At 39.7% G+C, this 23,912-nt stretch overlaps 1 protein-coding gene across 2 annotated transcripts in view; it reads left to right on the top strand.

The window, feature by feature from the left end:
- The window catches only part of GLRA3 (glycine receptor alpha 3), a 76,710-nt gene extending 62,750 nt beyond the window's left edge, over positions 1 to 13,960 (top strand). Inside the window, exons 9-10 of one of the 2 annotated variants that reach the window (XM_081208964.1) lie at positions 1,145 to 1,264; positions 6,859 to 13,960. In XM_081208964.1, coding sequence (XP_081065090.1) covers positions 1,145 to 1,264; positions 6,859 to 7,140 — 402 coding nt within the window. In that variant the 3' untranslated portion in view covers positions 7,141 to 13,960. The remainder of the gene's footprint in view (positions 1 to 1,144; positions 1,265 to 6,858) is intronic. The other variant, XM_081208963.1, reaches the window with a different exon arrangement.
- The last annotated feature ends 9,952 nt before the right edge of the window (positions 13,961 to 23,912 follow it).

Consider the following 23,912-nt stretch of genomic DNA (forward strand, 5'->3'; position numbering starts at 1 on the left):
GGGGCAGCTCAGCCCCTCAAGCATATTCTGATGCTGTAATGAGACACTCCCAAGACCCCTTATGAGGTGGGTCCCCCTTTCAATATGTTATGAATCCCAACCAAATAAATGTTTTGACAATAAACATTTTTTAAATATATATATATATATCACAGCTTCTTGGTCAATTGCAGCTGCAAGTAACATTCCTTCCTAGGCCTATTAACCAGTGATGAACCAAAGCCCATAGCAACAATGCCCATTATCTGAAAGAAGGTGGGTAGGAAACATGACAACAAGATAAGTGCCATGCCTATTGTCCATACCCAAATTTATAATCTAGGAACAGGCCTGTGGAAACAGGTTATCCTTCAGATCTGCTTGCCCAGCTCCACCCTCTGGACTTCCAATTGGCTTCTATGAGCAGGATAGGCCTGGACCTCAAGGGAGGTTCTGAGGGGGAGGAAGTGGGGCTCCCTCCCATCATGTCACATGGGCATTGCACAAAGTGGGCTCCCCACATAATGATGGGGAGCTGTACCTTCTGAAATATTTTTGAGAAGAGAGAACATCACATCTATGAGGGGTATCAGTAATGCAAGCATGGAAAACGTACAGCAGCTGATTAAAAAAATAGTGATTGCAACTGGAAACTTTTGGAAGAGGTGTTGGGAAATTGTATACTTATATTTTGAAGATTCTGCAGTCATCTGTGCAAGTTGGGGTTTTGCCTTTGCATGAATCAGTATCACTAAATTCATGAACTGGATCTAAAGATATTTAGGATGAATACATCTAAAATTCACACCCATTTTGCCCTTTAAAAAGCACTTACAGGGGTTGCAGAGAGTAAGTTGGAGGTTTATCATAAATAAATGATACATATGGATATTGCTTTGCTTGTTGGCATTTCCACTTTAAAAGACGCAAGCATGCATACTAATTTTGTGCTTGTGTTGAAGAAAATATAGTGTTACATGTAAGGCTACATTTTACTAGTCTTTATTTACTTTTCTACTTTTCTTCAACTTTCTAACCCAAGTTCTAAATGCCATACTACTTGTAGACTAGGTTGATTATATGTTTTTTCACTAATAATCATTTCCTTTTTTCCCTTTTATTTTCTTTTGTTGTCTTTGTGGTCTGCCTTCCATTTTGATGAAAGTTTTATGAGGGAGTGCTTGATGGAAATGAAATCAATGAATCATTGCGGCGTAGCAATGGCTTGAGAAGTACAGAATTCATAGACGGGACTTTGCCTCAAATCTACAATATAAATTTAAGGGTAAACTATGTAGAAGATGTCCCATTTGTCCTAACATGCTACCCAGTCATTAACAAAGGCCCAGTCCATTTGTCTGAACTAATGTCTTTCCATGTGGACTCTGTGAACTTCCATTACTATTTCTGTGTGATGATACATATTGTTACTAGAGAGGTTCAGCCTCCCTTCATCATGGAAATAAAATTTGTGGTGGTTAATTTGGAGCTCGTAACATAGAATTCACATCTGATTTTCTTTCTCCTCAAAACATGGTTTAGAAATTAATACATCTAAATATGGTACAACTAAATACTTCTGCAAAAACAATATAAATATTAAGAAACAATTAAGGTTTCCTATACTGAGGCAATGTTAAAGCACTGCCAGGATCTGAGAGACCTTCAGTAGATAAGCAAATAAGTCAGTGATAGGGTGCCCCTTGTGCCCAGGGTCCAGAAGAAGCAACCTCTCACCATTTACTAAGGCAGCTCCAAATCTACTTCTTTGAAAGGAGCATTAATATGCTTCACACATGACCATTGTGAAATGATCTAATATTGTCTGCTTCACTCCTACTGTGTCTTTGTAAAGAAGCATATGCATTTCTCAAAAGCTACTGGAGACGGTGGGGTAGGTTCTGGAAGCTTCAACGATTCAACCATGCAACTGAGTGGCAGGTGCATTCCATAATCTTAAATGTTCTCAAGTGGATACTTCATGAGGGCCCTACACCAGAGTAAGCTTAAGGGGCCTGGTATAAAGTACATCTGTGGTATGTGAGACCTTATAGTTTTGGTCAGTCAAGGAGAACAGGAGACAGTGCAGCAGAAATCAGGTACAATCTTTAATATCACAACAATTCAAAAAGACGTGGTGTCGAGAGGTGATGGATTGAATATTTGTAAATGTTTCTAAGTATGTATAACTAGGTCCTCTTGCTATAAAAATTAATCAGATTATTATTTTTATCTGAGAAAGGCCCAGTTCACATGAGTGTGTGTGTGTGTGAGAGAGAGAGGGGGGGGTAATACTAGCTTCAGAATATTCTCAGCCTGCTACAACTGATTGTGGGCATCTCCATCAACAGGTATAGCCTGAGAGTGTTGTTGGCCCTCATGGCCATGTGCCATATGAAAGGCTATCACATATGTGTGGCAAGATCTAGCAGCCATTTGACAGCCATTTAGAAATCATCCTGTCATTTTACCAGATGCCACTACAAATCCAAAATCTAATTCGGGTGGGATTAAATTTCCCCAAAACGTTTCTAGAAAAGAATCTGGTAGTTCAATTCATCTCTATGTCCCCAAAAATGGCAGACAGGTGTGACCATACTGTGGCAGCACAATGTTAGTAATAGTAAAACGATTGCAATCGCATTATTTGCAGGCAATAAGAGAATGTTGAATTATGGATAATATGGAAAAAATATATTGAATGTGACTTCATTCCGTTGAATGATGCAGGATACAGAGACAGGGTGAAATGATAATATAATATAATACATTGCTAGGGGTTTAAAATGGGTTCCATATTAGTAGAATCTACATGCCTGACATTTGCTGACCATGTATATCAAGCTTTATATATAATTGCCTAGGATTAACTATAATGAAGTTATATTTCACAGTATTTGAAGTAAAAACAATTTTTTTAAAAAAAATTGAATCATGTCATATCTCATATCATTCATGTCCTATTTTCATTTTGTATCGTTGTTATTCTTCATTTGTTAGCAATCCACAGCTTATTTATTTCCTTGTTGTGTTCAAATTTCATTTATTTTTGTTTATCGGAGTAGGGAGGCAGCCATACCTGCAGGAAAACCAATGTAGACTTTCTTGTTGAAAAGAGCTCTCTTTGGATACCAGTCAATGTTTTCAGTTCATCCTGTTTGTGAGTTTTTCTGGATACACCTGCAGGCTTTGAAAGCAATTTCCTCTTATTGTTGCACTGATTTCACTATTTCGCACTGAACATTTTTAATCAAGCTCAGCTGCAGACTAAGTACATAGTCTAAAGAAAGTTAGGAGTGTAGAAGTCTCCTAGAAACAATAATCCCTTGTCATGGAACTCTGTGTCATGTTTCCTCTAGAAGGTACTCTATGGAAATAATGCATCTGTCTTTCTTGATAAAATAATTGTGTATTGCCTTCTTTTGTTTTTAAGACCCTTTAAAATCAATTAATGATTTAATAATTTTAATTACAACCTTTACCCATCATTTGGCATAATCACACATCACCTTTTAATGTGAAAAGGTTACCAACAGGTAACTCTTTCAATCTCATTTTGTGTGAATATGGTTTCACGTTGAGGAAACTAGTATTTTACACAATGGGCACAGGGGTTTTTTCTTAAACAATGTTCCCTTGGAGGGCAAAGCACCACATCTCACCACACGAGGGAGTGCCTTGAAATGGAATATTCAACATACTAAAATGCCATGGCAAAAATCTTCACGTGACATTATCTTGTCAGAGTTAATCTGGAAACTGTCCAGTACTGAGCAGTACTAAAGTCAGGAATCTTCTGGTTTTGAGGCCCACCCTCAGACTGCCAACAGTTGCTCTGCTGCATGCAAGCTGTCTCTAGCTCAAAAGGGGAGGTAGAAAACACAGGAAAAGATGATTCAGAAACTCCACACACACACAAACACACACTGATACCTAGCTATGTTCACATCCTGTTCTTGGGAGGTCTTGCCAGCAAAGCCTTCCAGCCAGTGACGAAGCCGCATGCTCCGCTACCGGGGGCAGAGAGCAGGCGGGGGCGTGATGGTGCCCTGGGGGCGTGGCGCACATCCTGGGGGTGTGGCACACCACCTGCGGGGACATTACACACATTTTGGGGGTGTGACGTGCCACCTGTGGGGGTGTGGCACCCGGTGCTCAGGGGTGCACTGCACGCGTGTGGGGGGCCGCTGCGATGGCACCCTACCATAATAGTCGTGCCGGGGGCGGTCCGCTCCCTCTGCACCCCTGTTCCTCTGCCAGTGCTTCCAGCCAGTGGAGCCTTCCAGCAGCCAACCAGAGGGGCTTCTGATGGAGTTGTTTCCACTCCATTGGCAAGGTGGCATTTCCCTTTCTCAGGGGAGGAGTACCATCAAATGTAAGGAGGACAGGTACAAGGAAGTTTCTACCAAGACAGCCTTTACAGTTTTAGGGTGGTTTTAAAAGGGGTTTTTCTTTTCCCAGGTTATTTTTTATTTGTTAATATATGTATATACTACTACCTCATACAAACTAGATCAAGGTGTTTTAGAGCAATAAAACACAAAACCATACAATAAAAAACATAGAAAGGTTAAAAACAGACATTAACCAATTAACCATTGTGGAAGTGTGCATTCTTAATCACCTGCATAGTCCTGGTGGAATAGAAAAGTTTTCAGCCAGCACTCAAAAGGTAGCCCAGAAAGTGCTTGCTTGTTGTGTGTTGTTGTCCAATAACCCTCACCAACTTTTGTTGTTTTGTAGACAGTTGGTATGAAAGCAGTATATGTGAAAGAGGTGCTTCTAGGTTTTCAAAAATGCTAGATTTCAAAAGCAAAGGTGCAACATTTTTTGTGTTGGGTTCCTTTGAAACCCCTTGGGGGGGTGGAGAACTAAATGAAGAAAAGGATTTACTTACCTTCCTGTGGTTTGGGCAAAGTTATGTATGAAAATAGCAAATGTTGTAGAAATGCTTGCAGATCAGTAACCAGTAATGTTTCAGGAGAATTAATTGGTGCAGGGGATAAGGACTTGTGATCAATAAAAGCAGTTTGTGGGTTTTGCGGGAAAATTTATGCTCAGCTGAGAACAGTCAGTTCCTTCTTTTTCATCACTCCTAATGTAGAAAAGTTATTCCCTCTTTGGAAGGTAGATCTGTCAGAAAGAAAACTAAAGTCCCCTTCCTGACCTTATGCAAAAAAAAAAAAGATCTTTGCATTAGACACTTGAAATTTCAAAGAGACCAACAATCTGAGTCTATTTGATGCTTCAGGAGCAGCTCAGTTCAAAGGAGACCCACTTTGCCTTGGAAGATCCCCAAATCTCTCTGAATCTTCCTGATTCAATCCAAAATTCAGTATCCATCTGAACCAAGTACAGTGGTACCTCAGGTTACAAACACCTTGGTTTACAAACACTTTGGGTTACAAACTCCGCTAACCCAGAAGTAGTACCTCGGGTTACAAACTTTGTCCCAGGATGAGAACGGAAATCACGCGGCGGCAGCGGGAGGCCCCATTATCAAAACCGCACCTCAGGTTAAGCACGGTTTCAGATTAAGAATGGACCTCCAGAACGAATTAAGTTCGTAACCCAAGGTACCACTGTACACACATGTAATGGTTGTCTAGGCCAATAACTATTATTGCATGTGTCCTGGTAACAGCCCAGTTCTAGCCCAGGATCACAAGTTAACATAGTTATTATGAGAGGTGTGATTATTATATACTGTCCTCCACTGCAGCAAGCAACTGAAAGCTACAATCTATCCAACTACAGCCAGGGCTTTTTTTCAGCTGAAACTTGCCAGAACTCAGTTCTGGCACTTCTCAGGTGAGTGCCACTGCCTTGTTCTTTAACAGAATTGTGGTGAATTCCGGCATTTCTTTTTCTAGAAAAATAGCACTGGCTACAGCTAACAAGATCATCTATAGGCAGATGTAAGATAACATCCTAAGAAACATAATACTCAGTGACAGGCAGGAACAGATATTGGATTTTAAAATTTCTGACATGGGCAGATGTCAAAAGCCCTATGCAGATATGTAGATTTAATTGTTTTAGTGAATACAGAAAGGAGAGAATACTGCTCCACAACCCCTGCAATTGACTTCCCACATTGGACAGGAAGGTCAGAAGGGGTTTCTGTTAGTGTGTCCAGATGAATGTTAATTCACCAGATCGCAGAAAAGATGTTCAACTGGCCATGTTTACAATCTCCATTCAGACAATTTCATTCAATGCAAGAAGCTTGAAGGAGTTGATGGAACCAGGATACATGCTTCATAGATGAAATAGCCAATGAGTACTTTAGAATTAAGGGATGCAGATGGCACTGTGGGTTAAACCATAGAGCCTAGGACTTGCCAATCAGAAGGTCAGTGGTTCGAATCCCCATGATGGGGTGAGCTCCCATTGCTCAGTCCCTGCTCCTGGCAACCTAGCAGTTCAAAAGCATGTCAAAATGCAAGTAGATAAATACCTAGGTACCGCTCCAGCGGGAAGGTAAACGGCATTTGCATGTGCTGCTCTGGTTCACCAGAAGCGGCTTAGTCATGCTGGCCACATGACCTAGAAGCTTTACTGGCTCCATCGGCCAGTAAAGCGAGATGAGCGCCGCAACCCCAGAGTCGGCCATGACTGGACCTAATGGTCAGGGGTCCCTTTATCTTACTTTAGAATTATTGAATTGTGACTCAAATAGAAATCAAATTGCAGCCAACACAGCAGTAGTTGGGCTACTGGTATTACTGCATTTGCAGCAGCTGATTATATTGTGGACGGGGAGGATATAGAGCGATAGTTTTAATATTTTTTTGAATAATAATATAAAGGGTCTTTATAGATTTCAGTTGTTAGAATTTCCAGGTGAAGACTTTTCCTGTTTGTTTATTTTTACAGGATGAAGATTCAAGAGAAAATCGGTTCAGTTTTACAGGCTATGGAATGGCGCCGCCATGTATACAAGCAAAAGATGGAGTGGTTCCAAAAGCACCAAACAATCCAGTTCAACCTGCACCAAAAAGCCCTGAAGACATGAGGAAGGTATTCATTGATCGGGCCAAGAAAATTGACACCATCTCCCGAGCCTGTTTCCCACTAGCCTTTCTGATATTCAACATTTTTTACTGGGTCATCTACAAAATCGTTCGGCACGAGGACATTCACCAAAAACAAGATTAAGGTTTCCAGTGCTTAACGGTTCTGGTTCTCTATTACTATGGTACAAATACCGATTGGCTCATAAAGGGCGTGGAGGGGAAAAAATCACATTTGACTTGCTATGCAAAGTCGCAAAAGGATAGAAGAGTGGAATCCGAAGAAGCTACAGTATCTGCTGCAACAGTGATTCAACTTCTTATTAGCTAAAAGTAGCCAGCTTTTGCAAAGAAAAACCACAACGTACTAAATTAAAACTCTACTGCCAATGTGTTTATAGATGCTGTTCCATAATGGTATAGTATTTTCTGACGTTTCTTGCAGCAAAGTGCCATATTAACAGAAATGCTATTCCACTTTAAAGTTTCCTTTAAACTTTATAAGTCAAGATTTGCCAGGGGGGGGGCTGTTTAAAAAAAGAAGTTTCCCTTTAAGTGATGAAGCACATTTTCTCAATTTAAAGACACTGCCAATGTCTTTTATAATAAACACCAAGCATATATTAGGCTGCACATTAAAGAGAGAAATCTCATAAAATACTTCATAATGACACAATCCACAAACCACTTATCCTGTGAAATGCTGCTGGTGTTTCTGGTGAGGCTTCAGTTCTGCACTGGAATAATCAGTTTGTTGATTGCTGGCCATTTTATAAAAAGAAAAAGTATGCTTTGGCAAAATTTCTCTGTGCATTCAAGGCAGGAAACTGTCTAATCACATCCTTTACCAGTACAGAGAGTATGACTCAGCAGGCTAGACCTTCTGTTGAGTAAACAGATCACTTGCTTCTGGTATTTATTCTAAAATGTAACATAGATTCTACATGATAGGATGTGAGGTCAGATATTCTCAGTCACTCAAATAAGTATTGTAACTTCCAGGGCCCTGGAAAGGGAGAGGATTTTGTTCCATGGAGGTTAAATATGCTTAAAGCTATTGAAATTATGGGGCAGTGGCGCATATTTGATTCTGTAATATACACATAATATACACTAGGAAGTTAGTGTCATTGAAATCAGTTCAACTTACTTCCAGGTAAACATGCTGAAAATCATATGTAGCTCCCATTTATTTTAACTGACTTTACATATATATGTGCTGAACAACATCAAAAGAAGTGCTAGAACAAAATTGGGGGAAACGAAAACCTTCCCATGAAAGTCAAATTCTTTAGTAAAGATACCGGATAGCCAACTATGGCATTCTACTTGTGCAACTGACTGTTACCTGCACAAATAGGAATTGCTCTTGTTCCCTTCCCTCCCAATTCCACCCACCCATCCACATTTCCCAATATCTGCTCTGCGTAGTTGGGAAACCCTGATTGGGGATAGTTTGCAGGGCCACAGTGTGAATGGTGGAAATAGAATGTAGCACACCTCCTGGTACGATGTTTCATCTAGGTATTTAAATTAAGGAAATTTATTTCCTTTTTCTAGAATTGCACAGCCCTTTAAATTAATTCTCTCAATAATTATATATTATGTTATAGGCTTAAAAGAAAATATAGAATAGAACTTTGCACCTAGAAGCTGTTTTTTGTTTCTTCTGACAGTTCTCATCAGCAAAGACAGAATATAATTGTTCTACAGCATATCTAATGCAGTGGAATGATATATGTTCTGAAAGTGTGCCAACAGAAAAACCACAAGAGTTTATTGTTGAACACCAGAGAGGGGAGAGAAAACATGCTGCTTTGAAGGAAAAATAAAATCAAAGCTGAAGTTTTACTTTGATTTTTAAATAAGAACAAATGTGATACAGAACTATTTCCGTAATGTGTCTGTTATAGAAATATTTACTAAGATGACTTTAAAAAGAAAAAAAAGAAAAAAGAAAAAGCAAATTTGATTTAAATAGATCCATTTAAGTATGGGTGGGTCGAAACCATATGCAAATTGTGCCCTGTGTCAAAAACACCTCGAACATAGTTGTATATTGGTGTCAGGAGATATTTTCTTGAGCAAGTACTTTCAAACAATTGATTCCCAATGCAAAACTTGAGGTGGCGTGGCCAATCTGTGAAGACTGTGCCATCTCAGTTATACATTTCTGAATCTGCCTTCAGTGTGATCAATACAAAGGTTAAGGATTTAAAATGTGTTGTTAAATCTAAGTAAATATTCATACAAATGAATTTTGTACCATTTCTGAACATAACAGAATTCTACAGACACTCTAGGGCTATGAATAGAAAAAAAGGGGGGGAGCCCTCTCAGATTTCTTTCCAGTATTCACAGATTGTGTGGCCATACTACTTTGGTAACTCAGCATAAAAAGTTAGGCATGCCTATTGAGGATACAATTGGCTTGAGATAGTTTATATTTGAACAGGATGAGGTGCCTATTCTATGGGAAAGGTGGTGAGTTTGAAAGAGTGGAGGCAAGCAGCCCTACAGAGAAAATCCAGTATTTCCCAGTTCATGAGCCATGAGTGTGATACTAAGATATATCCTTTAACCTGGCCTAGGGGAATGTTCTGCACAAAGCATTATAAACTAAGTTTTAACTTTTACTCACAAAATTATTTTTTCATTGAATATAGAGTGCAGATAACGGGATAAAGCTGGGGCATAAGGGCATATCATCAAATTCATTTCACTTCTTTACAATGCAGAATGATAAATGAAGGTTTTGTGTTGTCTCATGCCACCAAAAAATACCAGCAACCCACTAGTGCCTATTTTATTAAGTCTAAAATACCAGCAGGCATATGACAACCTATCACACAAATAAATCCAGGAATGGTGTTGCAGACCCTGTCACACAAACTAATGCTTCTTATGGATTTAGTGCACTGTTACAAAACCCCCAGTGATTTTAGCAAAGTGACAAAAGTTAGCAAACATGTTCCCCCTGTATTCAGGTTACTGCAGGCTCTATGTTAGAGACACCCTATAGTGCTACGGCTGGGACTGAGATGAAGTATAAGCCACTGCAAAATTCTGGGGTGAATTAGGACATACTCAGTGTGTGAAATCCCCAGCAGGGGGGAGAATCCAATTTACATCAATTTTGTTATTCATGGCTGCTCACAGTCATGATGATAAGAACCATTTGCCAGAAAATTGGAAGATCTCCAGCAAATTGCCGGAAGATAATGAAGCATCCCCACATTTCCTAGTCAAATGGACATTTCTTCCTATCTTCAATCACTGTCGTGCAGGCAGCAAAGTACAGAAAGTCAGAGAAGTGTATCTGCATTGCCTAGGCAACTGGGCAACACTTTTGATCTGATGTCACTGTTTTGCAACATGGTGGTCATTATTTTGCCTGTGAACGAACCCAGAAGAAATTAGTGTTGGAAGTCGTGGATAAGGGAGGAGGCAGAGACACCAGAATGGCTGAACTTCATGCCCCTCCACACACAAAAAAAAGCAACAACAAAAATCAGATGCAACTTCACAACCTCTAAACAAGGTTGGAGTAAAGTGCTGAATTGGAACAAACGGCAATCACGTTTTCTACAGATTCCCACCCCCACCCCCGATTTAGCATGAAAGAGCAAAAGCAAAACCACTCAGATCCCTGTCTTGAAAGCACGGGGAAAGTGGGAACCCACTTGGACCCATGCTTTCTAGACATGGGACGAGTGGAATTGTAGACGAGCCCTTTCATGAATAGAAGCATCCGACTGGCTTTTGTTGGAACCAAAATGCTGTCTTAAATGAACCATGGATTCTTATGTGCCGTATGGAAATATGTGAAGCTCAAAACATTCATGAGTGGAGATATGTGGAATTTATCTCTTTCAGTCTCTAACCCCTTCCAGGCATTAGTATTTCCATGGAGACAGCTAATGCATTGATAGGAACACTATCATTTGGCCTTACCTCCAGTGTTTTCAGCCCCATATGTTGTACTTGTGTAGGTCCTGTATATGATCAGGGCTCCCAACTACATTGGGTTTGCTTAAGGTTTGCTTGATTCCACCTTCAGAACTTCAGGGTGCAGAACTGGACATGTATGCACACCATAAAGGACAGCATAGTAGTTATACCTCTCATTCATGTATTAGCCACATGAATAGGGTTCTGTTTCCTACTCCACTCTCTAAATATTATTATTTATTACGGAGTCCACTAACACAAGAACTGTTTGTAGTCCACATCCATATGGAAATATGAAAGACCTTTTCAGCCCCAAATTATGATCAAAGGGCTCAGTTATCTTAGGCAAGTATCATTATTATATCCTTATGGAACATATGCAAACACTTCACTATCCAGTTTACACACTCAGATTCTCCCTACTGTGGCTACGAAGTTTCTTCCCTGAAAGGAACAGCATACCTAATGTATTTTGGGCACAATTTTAATCTGTGCTGCCCCACCTAAAAAGTGCTTTGAAATGGGGCAGACAGAGATCAATGACCACTGGCATTGCAGGAGATGCATAAACGCAAATATTGACCACTAGGGTGTTAAAATTTATGTTAGACACCAGTTGAGGTGAGAGCCTACTTTTTTTTACCTGAGGACATTAAAAAAACCCTCACTGAGAGCATTGTTTGTAGAATATGCGGAAGAAGGTACCACAGGATATTTTGAGAACAATTTGGTCATAAGACCATGCAATGGGAAATGCATTTCAATTGATGAAATCCAATTGATCTCTTCTGATCACTAGCATCTCCTGCTTCCTGAGCTGGTATGTGGCAGGCAGATATTTAGATTTCCCATCAGAGTGTTGAAGGAGTGGAAAGTGAAGTTATAGGTAATCATGCAGGCGCTCTTTCTGGAACAAGCACAAGGAAACATAGCTTTGAGGTGCGCACTAATGCTCAGGACAGCATTAGTCACACATTAGCCATGGAGGATGGGATATGGCTTATTGGAAGACCACAAGCTTTGCAAGCAGATGGTCCAAGGTCCAATCCCTGGTATCTCCATTTAAAAGTATCAGGCAGAAAGGGATATCAAAGATTTCTGAGGGAAACCCTGGAGAGCTGCTATAGGTCAAACTAGACAATACTGGACTTGATTGACAAATGATTTGATCAGGCATAAAAGCAGCTTCATATGAGGCACTTCTTTTATAGATTATAACCACGTAAAATGTTAAGGGAGAACGAGGAACGATTTCATTACAATTTATCCTGTGTTGCAGGCATATTACACTATTATCAGTCTCCTGAATTTAAAGCAGCTCAATTCTTGTCAGCTTAGTACACATTTAGATGCAAGATATCGTAAAGTTGTATGGTTGTACTACTCAGTATAGCAGCTAATGTGCTATTGCTTCTCATTCACCATGAAGTTTCCATAAGTGGAGGGAAAGAGGTGTTATTTCAGAGGGAAATATGACCCAGTATTTAAAATAGCTAGAGGAGTTTTGAGTGCATGTACCATTTGTTTAAATGGGCTTGGAGATGTTAAAAAATAAACATTTTGTTTCCCACCAGTTCCATTTTAATCATATATATTTCTTCATTGAGTTTTATTTTAGGCATTATTATAAATTATTATATTTGAGAGTACTGATACAAATCTTTATTAAAAGCACATATTTTGTCTGTGTAATACCAGGTAGAGTTCTATAAAGCAATCTAAACGTGCACTTTAGACTTAAGGAAAGATAAATGCTAATACAACATAGCTCTGCCTGTTACAGCACTGATAAGTAATCATTTTAAGGAATATTCTTTAGGGTTAAGAAATAGTTAGATTAAAAATATTTTGGGGGTAATAAATTCTCTAACCGTAAAAATAAAAATTGTATTTTTACTTCATGATATTTTCTACTAGATGAAAGAACTGTTTGTTATTATCATTCAGCCCAGCTTAAATTGTAACTGAAAAAAGTGACATAGTCAGTAAGACTAAGAGCACAACATAAACCCTCCACATGTAATTCCAATTCTCAGTTGGGGTAGAATTTGCTTCAATGCATTGATAGCTCTCCAAAATTTGCTTCATAGTAATTCTTACAATAATCTTGTAACTCAATGCAGAATCTGTACTAACAGAGTTAGTTTGATAAGAGAACATTGAGTTAATGGTGTTTTCGTTTGCTTTCAAAACAGCTCTGAAATCTATTTTGCAAATTAACTTATATGGAAATACAAAGATGTGCATACAGGTTTTGGGATGTCTCTATTGTATGGGAGCTTCTTCTTTTTGCAGAGGTTACAGAATGGTGCCTCCTAGCAAAACATACATTGCACAGTGGTCTCTTAACCATTATCACTTTGGAATATTTGTGCGAACAGATGAGACTGAGGGAAATAGTTGGGTTAAAGGCCACGAAACGCTGGCTCATGCTGTATTCTCGATATGCTTTGATATTTATTGCACTTCTTCACTTTCATCTCCATGAAATATGCAAGAGCCATTCCTTAAGTTAGCAAACGTCAACCTATGACAGGACAGTATCAATGGATGAAATGGACTGCGTAAATTTTGACATTCTATGGATATATAATTGTAAGCCACATGAAAAGAAACTGTGCCATAAGCTTTTAATATGGAGTTTAAACATTATATACAGTAGCTTGTGTGATAGTGAGCCAAGCTTCCTTAAAAGGTGAGAGCAAAAAAAAAATATGGTTATACTAGTGTGTTAATGACTTGTCTGTGATTTTTAAACATATCATCCTGTGAGTTCTGTCTAGACAGCAGCAAATACCAATTTGTGTCTAGAAGTATTTCTTTTCAGTAAAATCCAATGAAAAGTGTCATGCATGAGTTTAATTAAACTCCTTTTCTTTCTTGTATTCCTATATTCAGCACTACAGCTAACATGCTCTGCTGACAGAGGTATTAAGTTGTGTGCTGCCTATGGTGTTCATGTAACTGTATATATTTTGTTCTAAAACAAGAATAAAAGCTACCATTTTTCAAGACTCTGCTCAAACTGTTAACACAATTTAAGCATTGACTATTGAGTGTCAAATCACAAATATTTAGAAAACAAACTGGGGTCAGGGAAAGGAATGCTTTTTCTGGTGGAAATACAGGAGCAAACATGAGAGGAAATGGTAAACAAAAATCCTGTGAACTACCTCCTTCAAGAGCAGCCAATATGGAAATTCCCATGATGAGCAACACGCAGTACCCAATACCCAAGTGCCTTCTTAAGTTCAGGGGCTTCACTGCAGAGTGGGAGATGCTTCTAAGGAAATATTAAAATAATAATGTATACATGTCATGTGGGTGCCATGAGGTGAATAATTTGTCTACAAAAGCAATAGTCCATGGACATCAGCTTGTCTAAGCAGTTATCCTGAAAGAAGATGCATGGTCTGAAATCCCCCAAATACCTTTTAAACTTTAAGTAAGTTAAACTCTGGATTCAGTCTCCAGCAACAACAAGGAAGAAATTTAATTCACTTCACTCTTAAAGCCATGTCTATCAAATTTGTACGTTCCAAAACAATGTAAGAACTGAAAAACAGCCATTTGGACTATAAAATGGTGGTTTTCTTGAGTCAAAATAGAGTACCCCTAGACATTTTTTAAGGGGAAAAAGCACTGTTTTTAGTATATAAATAGATTGATGAATTAGCCACAGCTTACAGTCCAGATAACAACTTTGTGCAAAAAGATTGGGAAAAATGCTCATGAAATAGTAAACATCAAACTTCCCTGCAAACTTTGTGCAAACAAATCAGGATGAATAGTTAATAAAACAGGTTGTTTGGAAGCAGACCAAACTTTAATATGACGAAACTTTTCCATATGACCTGATCCTTTTATGGTGGTAGCAAAATGCTCTCCCTTCTTTTCCTAGTAGTACTTTCCCCCTGTGCATCTCTAGGCAGTTCTTGGGGTGCATGATATCAAAATCAGGACATGCCCCCCAAGTTACTTTTAGATTAAGATGATTATGTTTGGAGATCTAATCACAGATTTTTCCACATAAGACGTTATTTGGCTTTCTGTCACACATTCTGTAACCTTGGAATTCTATAGGCATATACATTTGCAATTGTTTACCGTAATTGCCATATTTTCCAAATCATTTATAACACCATTTACCTTGGTGCATTTATAATTTACACCTCTGAAAATTGGGAAGAAATCAGCTAGGATCAGTGTCATAAATTAGTATAAATATGCACCGAAGACTGAAGTAAGTGTAGACTTATTTTTTATAAATGGACATTAAAAAGCACACAAAAGTTTCTTTAAGCAGTTTACTTGGACCTTTTTCATGCATTCTCCTACTGGGTTATTGGGTGGCCTATGTCAGCAGAAAATAGAAATTATAAGCTATTAAGAGCAACAACACTGGACATGCCATCTGTTCTCCATGTGAATCGCTTCCAAATATGCCGTGTGTATCCATTATGTGGTTTTATTTCACAGCTTATCACTTCCTGAGAATGTCACCTAATGCTGCTCTGTTTACAAGAACAGTTTACTTATCAGTATCACGGCAAGCCTGCCACCAGATGGCTCTCTTTCCCTGTCCGTTAGAGAGTATAATGCATAAGGTTACTGAGCTTCATTCCTACTGTCAAATAAACCAAAGCTGAAAGGTATCGTGCTACTAATTAGGAACCCTGATCAGGCACCAGGAGAATGTGCACGCTAGAGGAAATTGTGTGCCTAATTATGCTGCTTTTATTTCACTACAGCAGCAGTGCTGACGACGAGATAAAACACTTTAGCAAAGTCCATGCCTACCTCACGTTCGTATCTCTCCTTTGCATCCCACTCAGCTGTATAGCTAATGGCTGAACGGTGCAGTTTCAATATGGGTGCCTCTTCTAATTAAGGCTGTGTGCGTACTCCTGTTTACTCTGCATTCAGGGCACTCCCACAGGAAGCCGTATACACGGATGTTAGCCAAAATCCATATCTGCCCTAGGGAGATGCTGCAAGTCAAATGTAGGCAATACTGAGCTAGCTCACAGGTGGGAAACATTTGGTCTTCCAGATGTTACTGAACTAAACTCACAACTTCATCTCTGGCCATTGGCCATGCATGCTAGGTGTGATGAGAGTCAACACCTGGAGGGCAAAAGGCTCCCCACCCCTGAGCTAGTGAGATCAATGATCTGGCTCAGCTTCCTATGGGCTATGTCTTCAGATCTGGTTTCAGCAGTGAAACAGCTTTGGTTGCCCTGACCTTTATTGAAAGAGAGAGGGGTGAAAAACAACTTGATCTCTCAGTGGCTTTGGATACTACCAACAGTGGCATCCTCCCGGAGTGGGTCTGTGGGTTGGGAATTGGTGGCACAGTTTTACGGAAGCTGTAGGGCTTTGTCTACACAAAGCCAACATGTGCTGGCCCAAGCATTAAGATCTGGGAAAGATCTTCTCATGGTCCCACCAGCCAGCATAGCGCACTGGGTGCTGATGCAAGACAGGGCCTTCTTGGTAGTGGCACACTGCCTGTGGAATTATCTGCTAGAGGATTAATCCTGCTTTCTGCAGCTGCATCTTTACCTGCTTGCCAGCTAATGTCCCATATGATGTCAGATGTGGAACAGCTGAACATGGTTTCAGGAAAAGGGTCTCATGGGCCAAGTGAAGAAGCCTGCCAGGTCAAGTTTGGCCTACAGACCAGAGGTTCCCCACTCCTGATTCAAAACATATTTTTAACTCATACACTGTTGCCCAAACGCTGGGTTCATCAGAAAAGATCACAGAGGCATGTGTGCACTTCCAATCTGCTGATTTTCTGACCTGAGGGTATGTCACACATTCCCTGCACCAGGACAAATTAATTAACGATAAAGTTAGCTATATACTGACCTTCCATTTATATGCATATGTATAAAATGGCCTTTGCCAAGCAGGTGCCCTCAATATATTTTGGCCTATAGTCCGGTACCAGTCAGTACAGGTATCTCAATCTCAATGCATCCAGCCAGGTAGGTGGCATGGTGTTTTTATGCAAAGTTTATCTAGCAACAGTGTAGGGCAAAACTGACTGCCAACGACATTTGAAGGTCATAATATAATGGACTTATATTTACTGTTACATGTGTGTAATGTTTTGCAAATATAAAGGAGATTATATACACAGGGAAGAATAAACACTCATATGCTTTCTACATTGCTGTATAACTTGAAAGAAATATAAAGCTAAGTATCTTAAACAGGGAATTTAAATAAAACCCACTTCATAAAGGCACAGCATTAAAGTTGCTCAATTGTTTGTTGTAGGTATTCTCTTAATATTCAGAGCCAAACACTGATCCTCTTTTAACACTGCTAAATTTAAGTTTGGCTTCTATGCCAGGTTGACAACTAAGATTGAAAGGAGAAAAGTGAATCAGTTGAGATGGGGATTTTGTTATTGTAATTTTGTGGTTACAAAATGTTCTTTTAAAAAAACATTGTTTAAGTGAGGTGCCCATTTATTTTGGCTAAGAATTAGGAATTCTCCTGGCTAAAAGCTTTGAAATAATGCCCGTAAATATTTTCTCTTTTGCCATATATATATAGTAAAGGTAAAGGGACCCCTGACCATTAGGTCCAGTCGTGACCGACTGTGGGGTTGTGGCGCTCATCTCGCTTTATTGGCCGAGGGAGCCGGCGTACAGCGTACAGCTTCCATGACTAAGCTGCTTCTGGCAAACCAAAGCAGCACACGGAAACGCCGTTTACATTCCCGCCAGAGTGGTACCTATTTATCTACTTGCACTCTGAGGTGCTTTCGAACTGCTAGGTTGGCAGGAGCTGGGACCGAGCAACGAGAGCTCACCCCGTCACAGGGATTCGAACTGCCAACCTTCCGATCGGCAAGCCCAAGGCTCAGTGGTTTAGACTACAGCGCCACCCACGTCCGTGTGTGTGTGTGTGTGTGTGTGTGTGTGTGTGTGTGTGTGGTATATATGATAAATTAAGTCAAAAGGAAAGCTAGATCTCATAGTAAAGGGTGCTGTCCAAAATTAAATCAAGAGATGTGTAAAGATTTCCAGGGAGTTTGTGGTGAATGTATTTGCAGTTCCTCTCTCACACACCCTCTCCAAATAGTAACACCAGAGGAATCTGGAATTGCCTGGATTTGGGGATGGATTTGGGGTTGGCACCAGCCTCTTCAACATGTCTATGAACTACAATGCATAGCTTTCAACTTGTGTCCTGTTAGGTACCACTAAGCAGAAAAAGATGGATGCCTTCTCTTGAGGAAACAAACCATAAGCCTAGGTTTGGATGACATACTGAGCCAAACGATGGGTTATCCTTAAGCATCAGGAGGTCAAGGGAGCAGCATAGCACCCACAATCTCCTCTTTGGGAACTCGCACAGTTGAAAGGCAATTTGTTCACATCAACTAATAAAATGATTAAAAATTAAGCTGCCTAGACAAATTTCTAGTGCCGTGTTTTTAGATAAACAAATCTCTCTAGGGTTTTTTCAGTCTTGGGGGGAATAAATGGAATCTGATTCATTTTGCATGCTTCTACTTAATTTTATCTCCAAACCACATGGAAGGCAAAGACTGTACAGTTTCCCTGTCTCTAAGGTGATTTAAGCTATTAAGAAAGATGGGCTAAGACTGCAAAGCTATCTACACTTAACTGATAATAGGTGCCACTGAACTCAAATGGGGTTACTTCGCAACAGACAGGTCTATGATTGCATTGCAAATTGCCAGTGGCTCTGGCTCCAAATATGTCTCATTTCAGTCTCTAAGTTTCTGAGATGTAAGAGGAGTTATCACAAGACCATCTCCTTATTCTTCAATATTTTTTAAAGTAACTACAGCAGCCTCTGATCCAAATTAGGGCTACATTGTGGGTAATTTGGGATCAACGCTTTCCGCCTGCACCAGTTCCTTGTTTATTTGGCTGGTAGAAAAGTACAGTATATAGGCACCTGGAATCAAAGTGTGGGACAAACAAGCATAAAGCCTGATTTTCTAGGGAAAAGACAATTATACCTTTTCTTCTGTGTAGTCCTAAGTATGGAATGCACGTTTCCTTACTTCTGGGTTAGCGCCTCTGGCAATGGCGGATTTCCTCTGATCGGGAGGAATCCGCTCCGTGGAAATCAGGGTCTGATCACCACGGCGAGGCGGAGACCCACTAAAAACCACAGGCGGGAGAAGCCTGTGGACGTGGGATTTGGCTGGCACCTTTTGCGCCTCCCCTACTCGCAGGGAAACCCGGTTTCGGGGATCCGGAGCGACGTGGGGTGAGTGGCGCGGTGCTTCGAATCAATTGCTTCTTTCACGGAGTGAAGCCGCATTGCTGTTGCTGGAGAGCGCTGACTTTTTCCTGTGGACAATTGGACTCTAAACAACTACCCATGAGTAGAACGGAAAATTGGATTTCTAAACTTCTAAATTTGGCATCGAAACGGGAAGGTTTCAAACAGGAAGTCCGCCTTCCTCTTTTGTAAATAGAGTGAAGCAAAGACGTTGTAAGCTAAAACCTGGAAAGTCTTTTGTAAAGGATTAAATCTCCATCAGTTAAAATAACTAAACCCCCCTTGGAAGCAGGAGAAGAGGGGGGAAATTCTATTGTTTAAGCCTGCAGGAGAGAGTGAAGAAAGATAAATCACCACCGTTTCGAACCTAGGAACAGACTGCCAGTAAGATTGACGTTTTGGGAAAGTTCATTGACTGTGAATAAAATGATGCTGACAGATAGTTAAATAAGAGAAATACATTGTTTCCATTGTTTCCTTTTACACTTAAAAAGGAGGAAAAAAAGTAACTGAAAATCGAAACTGCTCTGTTGCTGGATCTGTGTTTAAAAGGATGGATACAAATAGAAATTGTTTCCCCTAGAGGGAGACTGTTGCAGGAGTGGAGCTGGGGGATTTTCCAGCTACAGAGATTAAAGAGCCTGAGAATCAGAGTTTGACCTTGGACAAGAATGTTGACAGAAGAAGCCCTAGTGATTGTATTTTGCAAGACAAGTGCTTTATTGGAACAGCTTCATGAGAAGATGGATGTGATGATTATTAAAATGGACAATTTGGGACAAAAAAATGACCGAGTTGGGACAAAAAGGGAATACCTATACAGAAATTACTCAGGAATTGACCCAGGAATCTGTTTTGACATGGCAAGCTGTGGAGAAGACGAAGGAGAAAGTTGTTGTTGAACCTCAAGTAATTCAAGTGGAGAGAGCCCCGGCCTCTCAGAGGCAATTTGATGAACACAAGCTGTTGCCCTTTATGATCAAATCTAGAGAAAGCCAGATTTGGTGGGATGGAGCCCTGCTTGGATTGGAGAAGGAAAGTTGGATAGATCCTCCTATGCAAGGATGCTCTGGCCTTTGGGATCTGGATTTGGGTCAGGGGGAGAGTGGCGCTCTGATATATCTTTTGGACTTTAGTTCTCACTATGGAGAATGGGCTGACCTGTTGAGAAGGAATAAAGACATTGCTAGGTTGGAGATCCCCCGAGATCTACTCCTCAGTGCCAAAGGAAAGAAATTAAGAACAAGATCAGCAAAAGACAAAGTAATGTGCATGGATATATATGAAGAAGATCTGCAGAAGGGACATGGAAGAGAGTTAAGAGCCTCGGACAGAAGGTTACCAGGTTAATGGACTATATGGTATTGATAGAAAGGACTGACAGAATCCGAGACCAGGGAGAAGAGACGGTGGAAGAAGATTGGGAAAAAAGTTTTTAAAAAATTTATTTAGAGAAATGTTGCAAAATTAATGAGTGTTAGAAAAATGTTGGAATGAAATTATATGGTTTTAGTAGAAATGTTATAAGGAGTTAAGTATAAATAAGTTTTAGGGTTTTAATGGTAAGATAAGGTTAAAATAAATTAAGATAATTAAATGACAGAAAACAGTGAAAGAAGGAAAGGATTTGCTGTAATAATTAACAACTAGAACACAAAAAGGGAGGTGTGAGGAGGTCGATGAAACAAGCTAATGAAAGATAAAGATATGGAAATATTGGATGTGTTTTGAACTGTTTTTGCTTTTGTTTTTTGTTTTGATGTATTGTGTTTTTTGCTTTTTTATTATATGTATTGTAATGCTTTTTTACTTTTTTCTTTAATTCTTAAACTTTTAATAAAGTTTAATAAATATTATTTTTTTTAAAAAAAAAAAGGAATGCACGTTTCCTTTTCACAGACTACATGCACCATAGTTTGAGAAAAATATAGGCCAAACAGGGGAGCATGTTGGGCCAGAGGGTTGCTGCATATTTCAGGCATAGTGTTCTTTATTCCTGACATGTTATGACTATTGGAAGGGCTGGATTAACACCTTTGGGGGCCCTAAGCAATTAAGAGATTTCCGTGCCCCCATATATATCTAATTCAAGATATAAACAATAATAAACTATAAAAGAAAGTTTTATTTTTCAAAATGAAGCAAAACCTACAGTAAGATGGAAAATAAATTTTATTTTGTTATACTTCCACTTTATTTATATTGGAAAAAATTTTCCTGATTTTTCTAATTGCCAAGTCTTTGATCAGATCCTCAAACCTAATCTTATGTAACGCATCTGCTTCAGTACTTAGTAGAGATAAGGTATCCAACCGGCCTTGTTGCATAGTTGTTCTGTTGGGATTTTTAACATGTTTGACTGAAAAAATGAATGCTCAGCTGAGCAATTTGTGACCATTAATGTTAAAAATCTGGCAATGGAAAAAAAAATTCTGGTGCTCCTCTTCCCTTGATATCCTAAGAAGAAGAGTTTGGATTTGATATCCCGCTTTATCACTACCCTAAGGAGTCTCAAAGCAGCCAACATTCTCCTTTCCCTTCCACCCCCACAACAAACACTCTGTGAGGTGAGTGGGGCTGAGAGACTTCAGAGAGAAGTGTGACTGGCCCAAGGTCACCCAGCAGCTGCATGTGGAGGAGCGGGGAATTGAACCCAGTTCACCAGATTACGAGACCACTGCTCTTAAACACTACACCACACTGGCTCTACTGACGTGTGCTTATTTTGCTTAATAGTTAATCCAGTCCGGACTACTGGGTGTACCTAAACTTTGGTATCAGCACCATTACCTGTGATATATAAACTCCAAAATCCATAAATAAACATTTGTGGTTTTTTAAAGGGTATACTTATTAAAATATAACATAGAAGAATTTGTGTGAATTCAAACAGAAGTGTGGTGAGGCACAACTTGTTCTGCCAGGCGGGAAATCTCCTGCCAAACCGCCCTAGAGCAAGTCCCTCACCCAAGCTATCATGAAAGATGGCAAAACCATATTCCATAAAGCGAAGCCATAGGTGTGTGTCCTGACCAGTGTCAACCACCACCACCACAACTCAACATTTGACATCTGGAAGACTCCAAGAGAACCACTTCAAGCAGTCCCACCAATTCAGGTGATCATGCGGGTAGTTGCGGGTTGCCTTCCATCCAACAAGCCTCAAGGTGTTGGCCATTCTAGACCTCTACCTAAACACCTGAAACACAAATAGCAGCTTATCTCCTGAGGCAAATAGCAGATTGTGGGAGGAAACTTTTGTGGGGGAAAGTGCATGAATGGCATTAATCCCCTTCCCCACACCATCAAAAGATGTGTGTTTCATATTTTGTCTAGTTTGATTGAACTCTGCAAATATACTAAAAATGTTCTGAAAGCTTCATTATATAACAGTTCTTTTAAACAATAATTAACCTATTTAGATTTGGGGCGTGATCCAACAAGTTAATAGGCTTAAGTGTGCCTATTTCACTTTAGCCTGCTTGGCCCAAATGCTCAGTTTCATGACTAATATCTCTCAGCTGTGTGGTGGGGAAAATAATCCAAAGTTGGAGATCCATCATCAACAACTCCAAACGTTTCTTCATGGAAAGCAGTTGAAGAGGATGTGTGATCAGTACTATTGGACTGAGGGAGGGAGGAACTAACCCTTCCCCCTACCAATTCATTAACTTAAATCAGCCATTTACCCCCACAACACACACACACACACATGCACAAACACCATGAAGCTATTAGTTGTCAAAGAGAAGGGAAAGAAAGGTACCGGTACTTGTAGTGGTCTTTCACCCACCCAGTTCTGTGGCTAATGGCTAAATGAAATAGCTTCAAGGCCAGGCATACGATTTAAGTTGCTGAAAGAGCATGATGGGAAGATTTAACCTCTCCCTGTTAGCCCAAAATAACATCCCTGATCAAAATGGGAGACCCTGACACTTTAAATCAGGAGTGGAAAGATTCCAGAGTTGTCAGGTCTACTTTATTTCTTTATTAGAATTCCAGAATCTCCTATTGAGAGCCAGGTGCCAAAATCATAGAGCTTGAAAATATAGCGTGCCTCTGACCTAGGAATTTGTTCTCAGGACCAGAACTGAACTGAGTTCACCATCCATCCACACAAAAGCTCACTCTAGTCCTCATTGACTTTGTTTTAGCTGTGAAACGTAGTTGGGAAAAGTTGTCTTGCTGTTGCTATTGTTAAACAGCTCGGAACCAGAAACCTTTGTTAATCTACTGAAAATCATCTAAAGATCTATCAGTAGCTCCTGATCTTTTTTCTGATTACCCCTTTTTAAATGCAGTAGATATAATAATGGATCTTCTTCTTTTGTCTTTTTTCCCTAAAACTTCATGACTACATTGCTATTGTGCGGGTAAAATAAAATCGGACACAGTTTCAGAATTAATATAAACTTGCCCTAAATATTTTTTAACAGAGACACTGTTACACTTAAGACATAAAAATCAGTGTTGTGGTGCTTTTGCCCCACCCCCAGCCTGCATAAGTCACACTAAAGGAAACAGTTCCTTGACATCTTAGGACAGATAGGTGCCAAATATCTCAAATTATATCACCATTAGGAGTTCATTTAGAACTGCTGACATGTAAATACTGGCTCTACATTAAATGTTCCAGAATATTGTTTGAGCCAAAACAACTTCCTTCCCAGTATCTTTTATTAAATG

The sequence above is a fragment of the Podarcis bocagei genome, assembly GCF_964188305.1.
Source record: "Podarcis bocagei genome assembly, chromosome: 9".
Classification (NCBI taxonomy): Eukaryota; Metazoa; Chordata; class Lepidosauria; order Squamata; family Lacertidae; genus Podarcis; species Podarcis bocagei.